At 39.0% G+C, this 12661-nt stretch overlaps 1 protein-coding gene across 2 annotated transcripts in view; it reads left to right on the top strand.

Moving 5' to 3' along the window:
* Positions 1-224: 224 nt before the first annotated feature.
* Positions 225-12661, top strand: part of arnt2 (aryl-hydrocarbon receptor nuclear translocator 2) — a 33091-nt gene continuing 20654 nt past the window's right edge. Inside the window, exons 1-4 of one of the 2 annotated variants that reach the window (XM_034680649.1) lie at positions 334-664; positions 6482-6593; positions 9987-10034; positions 12252-12299. In XM_034680649.1, the coding sequence (XP_034536540.1) occupies positions 634-664; positions 6482-6593; positions 9987-10034; positions 12252-12299 (239 nt within the window). In that variant the 5' untranslated portion in view covers positions 334-633. Of the gene's footprint in view, positions 665-6481; positions 6594-9986; positions 10035-12251; positions 12300-12661 lie in introns of both variants that reach the window. The other variant, XM_034680650.1, reaches the window with a different exon arrangement.

Raw genomic sequence — 12661 nt, 5'->3', positions numbered from 1 at the left:
TACAGTACAAGGGGCACCAGTTGAAATCTTGCCTAAGGCACCAAGTCGGTTAGGGCCGGTTCTGATCAATACATTAAAATAACCATAAACTAGGGCTTTAAAATGAGCTGCCCCTTTTTTTATTTACGCCCCTGCCCCTCAAACAGCCTGAGTACGCCACTGCATAAGACAGCGTACCTACAAAGAATCTTCACCAACAAGCCAGTCAAACTTCAGTCAGCACCAAGCACTGGACCCACACGTTAACAGCAGGTTAACAGTCATGTGTTTCCATCACTGCAGCAGTCACAGTCTATGGTCACACCATGTAACATTAATCTATTCAGACCCCAGATCTCGCGGTGCTTCCATTCAGACATCTTGCATGTCATTAAGTCTGGTCTTGACGGTTTTTTTTTATACATACATCACACATACACATCACCGTGCTCTATCCCCGGTAGAATAACACTCGTGAAGTCGTTGGTATTAGATCCTTTATTCCGCGGTGCCGGATGTGAGACGGTGTGACCGTGCCTCGCGTGCCAATCCCGCGGAGTCAGACCGTCTGTAACGGGGCTCTGAAGCTCTCAGCTCTCAGCCTGTTCTACTTAATCTCCATCGCTGCTGTTTTTATTTCACATCCGAGGAAACATGGCAACTCCCGCCGCGGTCAACCCGTCCGGTAAGTCCTCCTCATATGAGTGTGTGTTGATACAATGAATCTGAATGTATGAAATAAGAACCACGCAGAGCTTTAATGTGGACTGAAGAGGGCTGAGACTGAGGCAGGCCGCTGAAGCCTGGCTCCAGCATCATCCCCTTCCCCCACCGAGCCGCCGCTCAGAACACAACAAGTCCTCGCTTGTTTCGGGTCAATGTGTCTTTCTGGGTGTTAAAACGACAAAACGATGAGAAAGCAGATGTTTGAAGAGACATTTTGTTTCATATTCATGTTCTGACGTTTCCTGGTGAAGCTAAGAGTCGCTAACGCGTTCATCACGGCGACCCTCTGCTTTCTTTCTCTCATACAAAGGTTCTTAGTTACCCACTGATTCATGCTGTCATGTTCTCTCGGAGGGTATTTACACACACCAGGAGAACAGATCTCACACATCTCTCTGTATATTCACTGTTTTTATACTTGTATGATAAAAAAACAGACTCCATATGTATGAAGTCGTGTTGAACAGCACCGCCTCCACACACAGAGGTAAATACTGAAGCTGTATTAGTCTCTCCGTGTTGACGTTATTTATCTGTGATAGGGAACACGGTGGCTTTGGTTGTTGATGTATCATCAGTGTGTGTCATGCCAGAATTACTCATCTGTTATAGGAAGTAAACTTGTTTCTCAGTCAGCTCTGTGCATGGTGGGCATGCAGGAGGCCTATTTAAAGTTTGAGTTGAAAAACGTGGCCCCCTGTAGTCACATGTTAGCCCATCTACTGGGAATTATTGTTAATAAATAACAAGTGTAATGTGCCAGGTTAAGAATAAAGTTTAAATTGTTAATGTTTAGTGAGTTTGAGAAACACAGATTGAGTACAAGCTCCTTAAATGAAGCACTCAAAGAAGGATCAGCACTCCAAATAATGTAATCCAGTGTAACTAAGTTGTAATAGTATAGGCTACTGTATTCTCATCACTGTGCATCTAATGAAAGTGTTTATAAAGCATTCGGTCACCTGCAGTAAATTGATCACTGTTGAATTTAGCAGCTGTACAAAATGTGCTTCAGTAATCACTTGTTACTGAATGGGAATGTGCCTGAAAATAAAAAAGGTGGACAATAATCCCCTGTTGTTTCAGATGTATGTGAGTCCAACACACAGTAAGGAAGGTTTCTGAAGTGCTTATTCTTGTGAAAACTACAAGGTGCAGGGGGGTCTGAGATATGAGAAACAGGTCAGCCATGCTTTGCCTCACAATCCGTGTCTCTTTGTCAGCAATGAAATGCAAATATATGAAAACACGTCTGCTTCATAGTGCCTTAGTTACCGATTGTCAAGTGTTGAGAGTAGCTGCTGTAACATATGAACATATGAGAAGTGACCCTGCTGAAATCTCTTCTGTTAGTGTTCAAAAGAAAAAGCAAGAACTTCATTTCTCTGTACATAACAGACAAACATCAAGCACCACCAAACCCTGCAGGCAGGGGATCAACCTATTGCATCATTATGTGCATAATGTGCAGTGAGAGCTCCATGATGCAGCTCTACCCTACAACAACGACGACGCCAGAGTCAGAATGAAGTCTTTCTAATGCTGTGGTTTCTGTGTTAGCTGGAGGAGGACAGAGTTAGCCGGCTGATCTGTAATCAGCCTCACTGTTTCCCTTGGCATGACAGTACCGTCAGGTGTATTGACCTCAGACTGGATGTGGGAATGCTGTGTCATCCTGGGATTATCTCCAGCTGGCTGTCACCCAGATCCAATTGCTTTAAGAGGATGTGAAACATGACAAGTGAAATGATCTAGCAAGGGTTGCGTGTGGTCAGCGGGCAAAGGTAGCTTCAGAGCATTAAAGAGCGTTTCCACTGTATACAGAAGCATTCAGGGCTGTGCAGAGTTTATTCCATGTTTGCTCCCAGATACTATTATTATTACAGTACCTTCTAATAGTTGTAAATTAACAATAATAATAATGTGTGCATTATTTGTGTTGTACTCCATAATAAATGATGTTGAATTATTCTTTAAAAAACACAGAATAAACCATATAGTAAAGTCACATAGGAGTCCATCCCTCTGGATGTCCAACCATCAATCAATCAATCAATCAATCAATCAATCAATCAATCAATCAATCAATCTTTATTTGTATAGCGCCAAATCACAACAAACGTTATTTCAAGACGCTTTTACAAACAGAGCAGGTCTAGACCACTCTATGTCAAATTATGAACAGAGACCCAACTTCAAGACAGGGTAAGACTCAGTCTGACCCCACCTTAATCCATCATGAACATTGCACATCAATGTATTTAGCTAGTTACAGTGGCGAGGAAAAACTTCCTTTAACAGGCAGAAACCTCGAGCAGAACCAGGCTCATGTTAGAATAGACAGACATCATGCCTCGACCGAGTTGGGTCTGGAAAGAGGGATAGAGGGGAGTAAGAGAGAGAGGATAATTGTCGCTCCCTGCTGACTCTAACTTTGGAACGGTGACTTCTGTCATGTATTTTGGGGTTTTTATGATGTAGCGTGGTTCCAATGTGTTAGGGATGCAATGATTAATGACACGGTTATAGTCTGAGAAATAATCCTGATTATTTTGCATTCATGAATTTCTCATTTTCTGGGAGTCCTCCCTCAGAAAATTGTGAGTGCCAAGCCCATCATTTATATTCTGGGGTATTTTCATGCACTAATTTGACATGAAATGGTCTTTAAATGGGATTTTTTAAAAAAGGTAAATAAGAAATGTTGGATGTTAGTCTGATGTTTATGAAAGATAAAGGGAAGTGTACTTGTTCAGCTAAGCTGTACTCTCATTTTGCAGAACTATCAGATTTAAAAATAATAGTTCACACCAGGTCTGGAATAAAGTGATTCTAAATACACACATAGTGGTAAAAAAACCTTGATTAAAATATCATTTTATTGATTTAAAATGATTTATGTACACAGTTTTTAAAACTAGTCCCAGTGAATCGAAGGCAGTTAGCGCTCCATTCTGATCTGCCTGTTGTGGTGGATTAAACATGAAACTGTCCTCATTCAGCTCTCCTTCTTCTCTTTGTCGACCTCAGTGGTTCACACCTTTAAACATAAACAAAGTAAAAGTGTGTTTGTAGTGATCGGTAAGTCAAAGTTGCTCTCACCTGCTCCCCTTGCTGCTAAGAATGCTGGTCAGGATCAGAGATGTAAATATCCGTGTTGTTCAGTTAGCCGGTCTGTGGTGTCAACAAGCAGAAGCTAAATGTGTCTGAACTCTTTTCTGCTGATTGATTTGACATGATGTGTGATCAGTTCGTCTCTGGTGTTGATCATGTTAGTGAAAGATAATCACCTTCGTCAAGGGGTTTGGACCAATCAGAATCAAGCTTCTAACAAAACCGGAAGATCAGTAAGGAAGCCGGGTAATAACAGATTTGAACATAATAGTTCACAGCAGGTGTGGAACACAGTTATTAATATGTCTGTTTACATGATGTTACTGTAGCCTATCAGCCTGTTCTGAGCGCTCACCTCTGTGTCTCTCTGACAGAGCTTTTTAATGGTGTGCTAACATGCTGTGATCAAGACGTGAGGGCAGAACATATTTGTTGAACTGAATGTGAACACGGACGTAAGTGCAGACGGGAAATGAAAATGGGATATAAATTGTAGTTTGATGTTGCTCTGTGTAACTATGAGGTCTATTAATGTACAAACTAAAATGCAGTCTGAAGTCTCTGTTAGCAGTAACACACAGTGACAGCTGTATTGAAAGAACCATCCCTTCACAGGTTGTATGTACATCAGTGTGTTACATTTTAATTTGTTGACACAGTTGTTGGTAGAGACTCCCTCACCTGAATAAACATTGAAACATTAACAAGATGCATGCCTCAGAATTTGTACCTGTTTTACTTCAGTTGCAGTTTTGGCGGTGCCTTCTCCCCAGCATTGGACTGATTTGAACACAGCGCCTTCACTACCTCAATGTTATGCAATTGCATTTAAATAGCAATGAATACAGAATTCTTCTAGAACACACCATCAGACTGTGACAGGGGTAGAGGGTGGATAAACAAGCTGCCTGGTACTTTTAAATGCAGTGAAAAACCCTGCACAGGTGTCCCTTTGGCTTTGTTTACAACATAAAGTACTGGCACCTTTTTTAACCGTGAAAACAGAACACTAGAGGAGCCTTTACCATTCATTAACCCATTAATCCAAGGGGCACTAAGTAGTGAAACCGGTTAATCCCTGTGTACTATCTTCCTTAAGCCCTGGTTTTGATGACACTGAGAGGACGTAGGTCCTCACAGACTCTGTTAGCTTCTGTGCGCACTGAGCTTGATGCAGTTTGCAGACAGACAAGGTGTGAAGTAACGTTTGTATGCTTTCTGCGGGTTTAGCCACGGACCCAAATGGTGATTCAGCCCTAGTATCAGTTAGCTGAACAGTCTGTAATCATTCTTCTCTTTTGGACATGGTTTCTTTGGAATCAGAATAATTGTGGATTTTTTCCTGGTAACTATCCAAGTTATTGTTCTGCAAACTATGACAGGAAATATTAGTGGTTTTGAAAACCAAGAGTTTTTAAACTGTGGTATACCTTCTAACAGTAAATGGCTCATTCATAGTTCTTAATACCCAAACCTACACATGACAAGATGATCCCACGATGAAAGGAATAAAAATGACAGCCATTATTGATGTTTAAAATGCAGGTTCTGTAAAAATAAATCCTATGTGGTCATTTAAAACAACAATTTGAGAAATGCATCACCCTCTAAATTAGAACCTTAATTACAAAATTGTTAAATAGCTGTGTAAAGAATTTGATGTTTTGCAAATGATTAAAACTTTACATTTAATTGAAAATAGAGCAAAGACAACATATCAAGTGTTTAAACCTGAAAAAAAAAGATTGTTTTATGAAGGACATGCTCATTTTAAATTTGATGCCTTCAACATGTTTCAAAACAGTTGGGCCAATGACAACAAAGCGCTGAAAAAGTTTGCATTACATTTTAACGTTACAAAGAGAACATTTTTTCAACTACTTGGGTTAATTATCAACAGGTAGGTAACTTGAGGCTGAGTCTCCAAGAAGGAAAGAAGGGAAGAGGTTCACTGCTCTAAGAGACTGTGAGCCAGTTGTTCAACAGTTTCAGAATAATGTCCCTGAGTTTCAAATTTGCAAAGAATTTGGAGACTCTATCACCCACACATAATAATAATAATAATAATAATAATAATAATAATATTTAATAAAAGAAATAATGGTAATAATAACATATATTTTTTTAATAAATCGTAATAATCATAATCATAATAATAATAATTATTATTGTTATACAAATAATAATAATGACACATAAAAACATTGAGATAATCTGGAGAAATCTCTAGAAAAAATAAAAGCCCATAAACCAGTACTGGATGGTCGTGATCTCCAGGCCCTCATGTGGCCCTGCATTAAAAACAGAAAGGACTCTGTAGTAGAAATCACTGCATTGGCTCAAATAATACAGTTGTTCAAAAGTACAGGACTTCTTGATTTATAAAAAACCCTGGCCTGTGGAATAGACGTGGTTTCTTACTTAATAAAAAAAAAAAGATTTAAAAACAAACAAACAATGGAAACATTTTACAAATCTTTTCAGACTCATTTGATGAATTTAAATTAAGGGTTAAGGTTGGAGACAGCCACCCTCCATCTATAAGAGCCCTATAAATAGTGATTACATGTATGTCAAGCTTGCTGTAATATGACGTTTTCATGAGTGTTGACACATGATCTCAAACTGTCTGCTGAGTTTACTGTGGATGTTTCTATAACAGAGATGGGGAGTGAGTTGCCGGGCACAGTCTCAATGCAGGGAGCAGTCGGGGCCAGCCAAGTGAGGATGGGTGGAGCCATGTCAGGCCGCGGGGGCAAGAGGAGATCAGGAGGGTAAGTATATTCACAGCTCCATATTTATTTGATTCAGCAAGGAGTTCTTACTGTGAAGATGATTTCATCATGTGATCTCAAATCCAACAGGCTCCATAACAGGGTAGAGTGCACTTCCCAGCCACCATACACTGACCTTTGATTTAAAGAGCATCTCTCATTATGAACGATTAACAGCATTACACCTAGTCAGTTGGCCAGGGGCCAACCTCAAAGCCCGCCTCTTTACGTCACAATCACTCCACAGCAGCAATATGGCTGCCGCCGATGATTGGCCTCAAAACAGCTCTTCAGAAACAGATGGGTGACGTCACGGATACTACGTCCATATTTTATACAGCCTATGGCATCAGTGCTTACTTTGTGTTGGTCCAACGTCTCACTCTCACTCCACATGTAGAGGTTTCAGACAGCACTCAATGTGGCGGACTCTATGTTGGGTGAAGGGGGCACTTTTGGAAAGGCCTTTCATCTCTGGTTCAGGACTGTCTTGATATCAGGAATGTGACAGTTCAATCAGGAGAGACACAGTTTGAAGATTAAAGGTTATTTGTTACAGCTGAATGAATAATGAAACTTGACAGAGATCTTTGGTGTAAGGACTCTATGGGGATAATGTTGTGAGCATAGGATGTGGGAATTTAGCAGCACAAGAAATCCGCCTAGAGTCCAGACTCTGGTGGTGGTGGTGGTTGATGAATTCTAGGAATTGAAGACTTGCAGAGACCAGGTGGAGAAGGGGAGGTGGAGGGGTGCGCACCATCAATGCAAGAAGGAACTAGCTGGAGAGAGAGACACATTTAAAAAGACAGCAGAAAGTTGATAGGCTGACGAAAAGGGCGTGCCACTGGGCTATTGGATGACAGCCGCCGCTGATTAACCAATGACAGCTCCGGAGCATGCAGCTGGAAGCTGGTGAGCTATTGAACGAGGGAGAGGAGAGTTAAACAACTGCTGTGATTGCTTTATAGTCTTCCTGTCTGAACTTTGGCTAGCACTAAATTTGTGGTCTCTTTCCTGAAGACGTCTTTGTGTGGTGGATCTCTGAGCACACACTTTGGTGAAGCCGCTCAGCAGTAGCAGTTTCTCTTTTCGTACCCACATGCTGCTAATCACACCTTCTCCTCCCTGGGAACAGCTCTGCAGAAAGAGAAACAGACTTACACGTCATCTGAGCTAACCGGGCCTAAAGCTAGTGAGCTAATATTAGCAAGCTAACTATGGCTAAGAGCTAGCTTTAATCCATGGTGATCAAACTGTTAACAGCACATTCAATAACCTGAAACAAATGCACACATGTCACTGGATCCATACACCACACTCCACTCTTTATATTCCCTCATTACTACTTTATCTCAGTTATAATTAAACCCAGTGACTCCAAAACAGTTGCATGAATATTCTTTGGATTCAACTTAATGACCAACACATTTCAAAATAATTATAATATTTCAAACAGTCTCATGCAGACTGTTGTGTAAAACTGTCACGTTTTAGATGAGGCTGTTTTTATGTCTTCCATAAAACACGCGACACTTCAGACTGAGCTGAACCTTTGGCCGTGTACATGTAAACACTCACTGGCTAGATGCGGAGTATGCTGTGCTCATCTGTTTACTTCAGCAGCTGTACTGTATTGTGGATTATAGAGGTACAGCCACTCATGTCAGTTCCTTTGAATTCTGTCACAAAGGACTAACACATTGTTTCACACAGATGCATAAAGCTCCGTCAGAGCAAGACAGTTTAGGTACGGCAGCCTCACTCTCTTTTTGAGCACAGTTTTTCGGCTTTGGCTTGCTAAAAATTCTGCAGGTAACAGTTGGTCTGTTAAATTTTCATGTTGTGTCTTCATGCAAGGTTGGCAGAAAAAGAAATCCACACAAGTTATCACAGGACCTGGAGTCATAAGGGGATTGGATGAACAAATTTGCATTTCCCAACAAGCCTTTTGACTGTAACTTTGGAGAAGAGAGCGGCCAGAGTGAAGTAGAGTACAAAAAGTGTTGTTCAGTATCACTTCAATAAGCAGATAAATATGATTTCAGACTGATTCAAAACCGTCAGTGTACCAGTTGGAGGGGTGGTATAAATAACTCTCACATGCTTGCTTGGAAAGTTCAGGACAGCTCATCCCAACAGCCTGTTACTGTATCACATCAGCAGACGGCCTCTCAGCAGATGACATGAGTGGCCGTTTGTGTGGGCAGCAGTTGCATTGCCATTACTCAGGCCAGTGGGTAATATGTCATAATGAGCTCTTTAAGATGGGATGAAAAAGGAGGATTTCTGTATCTGTTGTAGATTTTGTAGGTGGTTAAAGGTGAATGAACTGTGTTTATTTTTTATGTTTCAATCAATCAATCAATCAATCAATCAATCAATCAATCAATCAATCAATCAAACAATCAAACAAGCAATCTTTATTTGTATAGCGCCAAATCACAACAAACATTATCTCAAGACTCTTTTACAAACAGAGCAGGTCTAGACCACTCTATGTTAAATTATGAACAGAGACCCAACACCAAGACAGGACACAATCCAGTCCCCTCTTACTGACAAGATTGGATCTTATCTCATCTTAATGAGCATCACACCTCGCAGTATTTAGCTAGTTAGAGCGGTGAGGACAAACTTCCTTTAACAGGCAGAAACCTTGAGCAGGACCAGACTCATGTTAGACAGCCATCTGCCTCAACCGAAGCAGATGTTTAAGTGCTTTCACGTCACATGTCACACTCACCAATTCAGAGCCCATCAGTATTAACTAATCCCATTGACTCACACTGAATGCAGAGCCACAGGGGGCAGTTTGAGGGTGAAGTGTCTTGTCTGAGGACATTTTGGGCATGTGGACAGCAGGACCTGGGATGAAACGCCTTTTGAGCCACAGCCTTTTGTTAGTGAAGAGAAGTTAACGAGGAGAGGTTCCAAATCTCTTGTTGAATCCCAACTGCTGCATTTTAGAATATCTGGGGAGTCTGAAGACTTTTATTAGGGCAGCCTGATAAAAGGCTCACAATAACCCAACCTAGAACTGACAAATCATGGACTCCGTTTTTCTGTAAGGGGGAAATTTGTTGAAATATGTGTTTCTTTTCAAAAGCTTCATCCCCACAAAAAACAAAGTAGAGTTGGTGTCACAGGGATTGAAGCTCTGAAAGTGTGGTTGGATAAAGATGGTAATCTGTGAGTTTATTTGAAAGCACAGTTCTGTCTGTGAGCAGCAGCATGAGCTAATGAAGGGTAACCGTGTCACTCACAGCTGCAGACTGCTGCTGTGGTCATATATATGTATATAGATCACATCAGGTGTTTATTTTTAAAAGAACACACACAGACTTCAGACTAACAGACATAGTAATGATGTTTCCCGTGGTTATTCTTCAGGATGGACTTTGATGATGAAGACGGAGAAGGACCGAGCAAATTTTCAAGGTAAGACCACTGAAAGCAGAAAACATCGACCCAGTCAGAGTTTGTTAAAGTCACATAATCTCATTTATGGGTATCAGCAGGCAATAAACATTACATTTAACATAAGTTGGATCTAATTTCTCTGCCCTCTGAACCCACTTAACCAAACTGTGTTGAACACTTCATGACTGATCTTCTATTTTCCACCATCTAAGCAGTCTTTCTCTCTAACTGCATCTCAACCATCCTCTCACAGTTATTTTATCTCTGCCTGCCCTTTTTTCACTCTTTCTGAGTTGTCTACACAAGCAAATATGTATCTGCTGAGTTGAAACAGAAACAAGTTGGCACAGTAGGCAGGAGGAGCTGCTGTTTGCTGAGGAAGAGGAAATGCATCAGTTACAATGAACAGTAGCATGAAACGACAGATTGATTTGATTAAAGAGTATCGCAACAAAAGGCTTTCCCTCTGTGCATACTCTAGAGGAAATGTTCTCTCCATAGAAGAGCCATGTTACAGCCCTCTCCCTCTGCAGAGAGACTGAACATTAAAAGTATGAAGACTTGATCAGATACAGGGGATTTGGAGGGCTTCTAAGAAAACATTTAAGCTGTACCTCAACAAAGTCTGGGCAAGACTTAATAATGACCATCATCTATAAACAGTACATCATGGTTAATTTACTTTAATAAATAATAATTTTACTGTTGACAAACAGATGATAATTATACATCTTTACAAATAATAAGAAATGCTATGTTATTACTAAAATCTTAGGTTTCTATGTTATATTGTATCATAGGTAGTTATAGAGGATAATAACAACAATATAAATAATAATGATAATAATAGCAATGATAATAATGATAATAATAACAATGTTAATAATAATAATAATAATAATAATACAAATAGTTATGATAATAATAGTAATAATCCTACTAATAATAATAATGATTATAATAATGATGATAATAATAATAACATTATTAATAATAATAACAACAACAATAAAAATAATAACAATAATAATAATAGTAGTAATAATAATACAAATAGTTATAATAATAATAATAATGATTATAATAATAATAACATTATTAAAAATAATAATAACAACAACGATAAAATAATAATAGTAATAATAATAGTAATAATAATAATAATAGTAGTAATAATAATAGTAATAGTAATAATAATAATAATAGTAGTAATAATAATAGTAATAGTAATAATAATAGTAATAATAATAATAATAGTAGTAATAATAATAGTAATAATAATAATAATAATAATAATAGTAATAATACTAATTACATTATTAATAATAATAACAACAACAATGAAAATAATAATAATATATGAATGAAATGTCATTCTGGTTGAATTGGTCAACTATTTAAAAACAGTCCATTAATGTACATGTTGTACTTTTTGTACTGCATTCATTATTTGATAATGATTCACAAATTATTTGAAATATTCAATCAATTCTTTGTACATTACATAAATAGATGAGGCAGATTAAGGCTGTTGCAGCAAAGTTGCAAATGATGATTTCATTGTCAAAGAGTTTGTAAACACTTTGTAAAGCACCTTTAAGAAGATGAAGAGTTGGTCGGTTATGTTAACTGTCAACATTATTTGGATGCTATCATAGAAACAGATAGTCTATCACAAATGCTTCATAAAGCATACATGCTTTGAGTTACTGTTAAACATCTGCTACTGATGTTCACCATAGCTATGGTAACATATAAACACAGTTACAATGCATGCACACCACCCCAAATAGATTAAACACAGACCTCAAGTGTGGATTTTCAAAATAAGATACAAATATTGATAGAACCTTGATAGACAATCCTGAGTTTAACAGGAATGTAACTGTAAAGTATCCAACCTTCACTGAAGAGACGCATGAGTAACAGTGCTCATAATGATTAACTTGTTAAGTTATTTTACGATTACTAATCAATAATTAACTTCTCTAAAGTGAATTTTAATGAGTAATCATTTTGTACCTGCACTATACCAGTGAAGCTGTTGGTAGCCTTTCTTTTAAGTTTTGCTCATGTCATTACCATCAAAACCTTGAAACGATCTATTCTCATACATCGATGCGTGACCACCACTACATGTGTTGAATATAGATAGGGAAGCTGCAACATGGTGTTTGTCACTTGTGTGTGTGTGTGTAAGTTGTTTTACATTGCTGTGCCCTCTCTTCTCTGCAGGTATGACGAGAATCAGATTCCGGATGGGGATAACGAGAGATATGCCAGGTAAGGTTAGCCAGCTGAGGCCGCAGAGGATGTTCCATTGACTCAGGAATCAACAGACAGTCCAACCTGAGCATGTTACAGATGATCCAACCAAAACCAAATACCACCCAATCATGTCAGGCTCAACTCTGGTAGAAGAAATCAAAAGAATGATTCATTAGCCAGATAAAGTTAACCATCATGGGTACACAACCATCGCTTGATTAGACTTAAAGGAAGTGTGTAGAAATGGAAATATTTAGTGACATATAAGGGGCTAGACTGAGAGGCTCCCTGCTCAACCCTTAACCCTCCCAGTAGGTGTCCACCTACTGTATCCAAAAACATGTTTGTCCATCTTTGCTGCTGTAGAAACATGGTGG

Source organism: Notolabrus celidotus, chromosome 3 (assembly GCF_009762535.1).
Source record: "Notolabrus celidotus isolate fNotCel1 chromosome 3, fNotCel1.pri, whole genome shotgun sequence".
Lineage (NCBI taxonomy): Eukaryota > Metazoa > Chordata > Actinopteri > Labriformes > Labridae > Notolabrus > Notolabrus celidotus.
The sequence above is the reverse complement of the archived record's forward strand: the minus strand, read 5'-3'. Positions and strand labels throughout refer to the sequence as shown.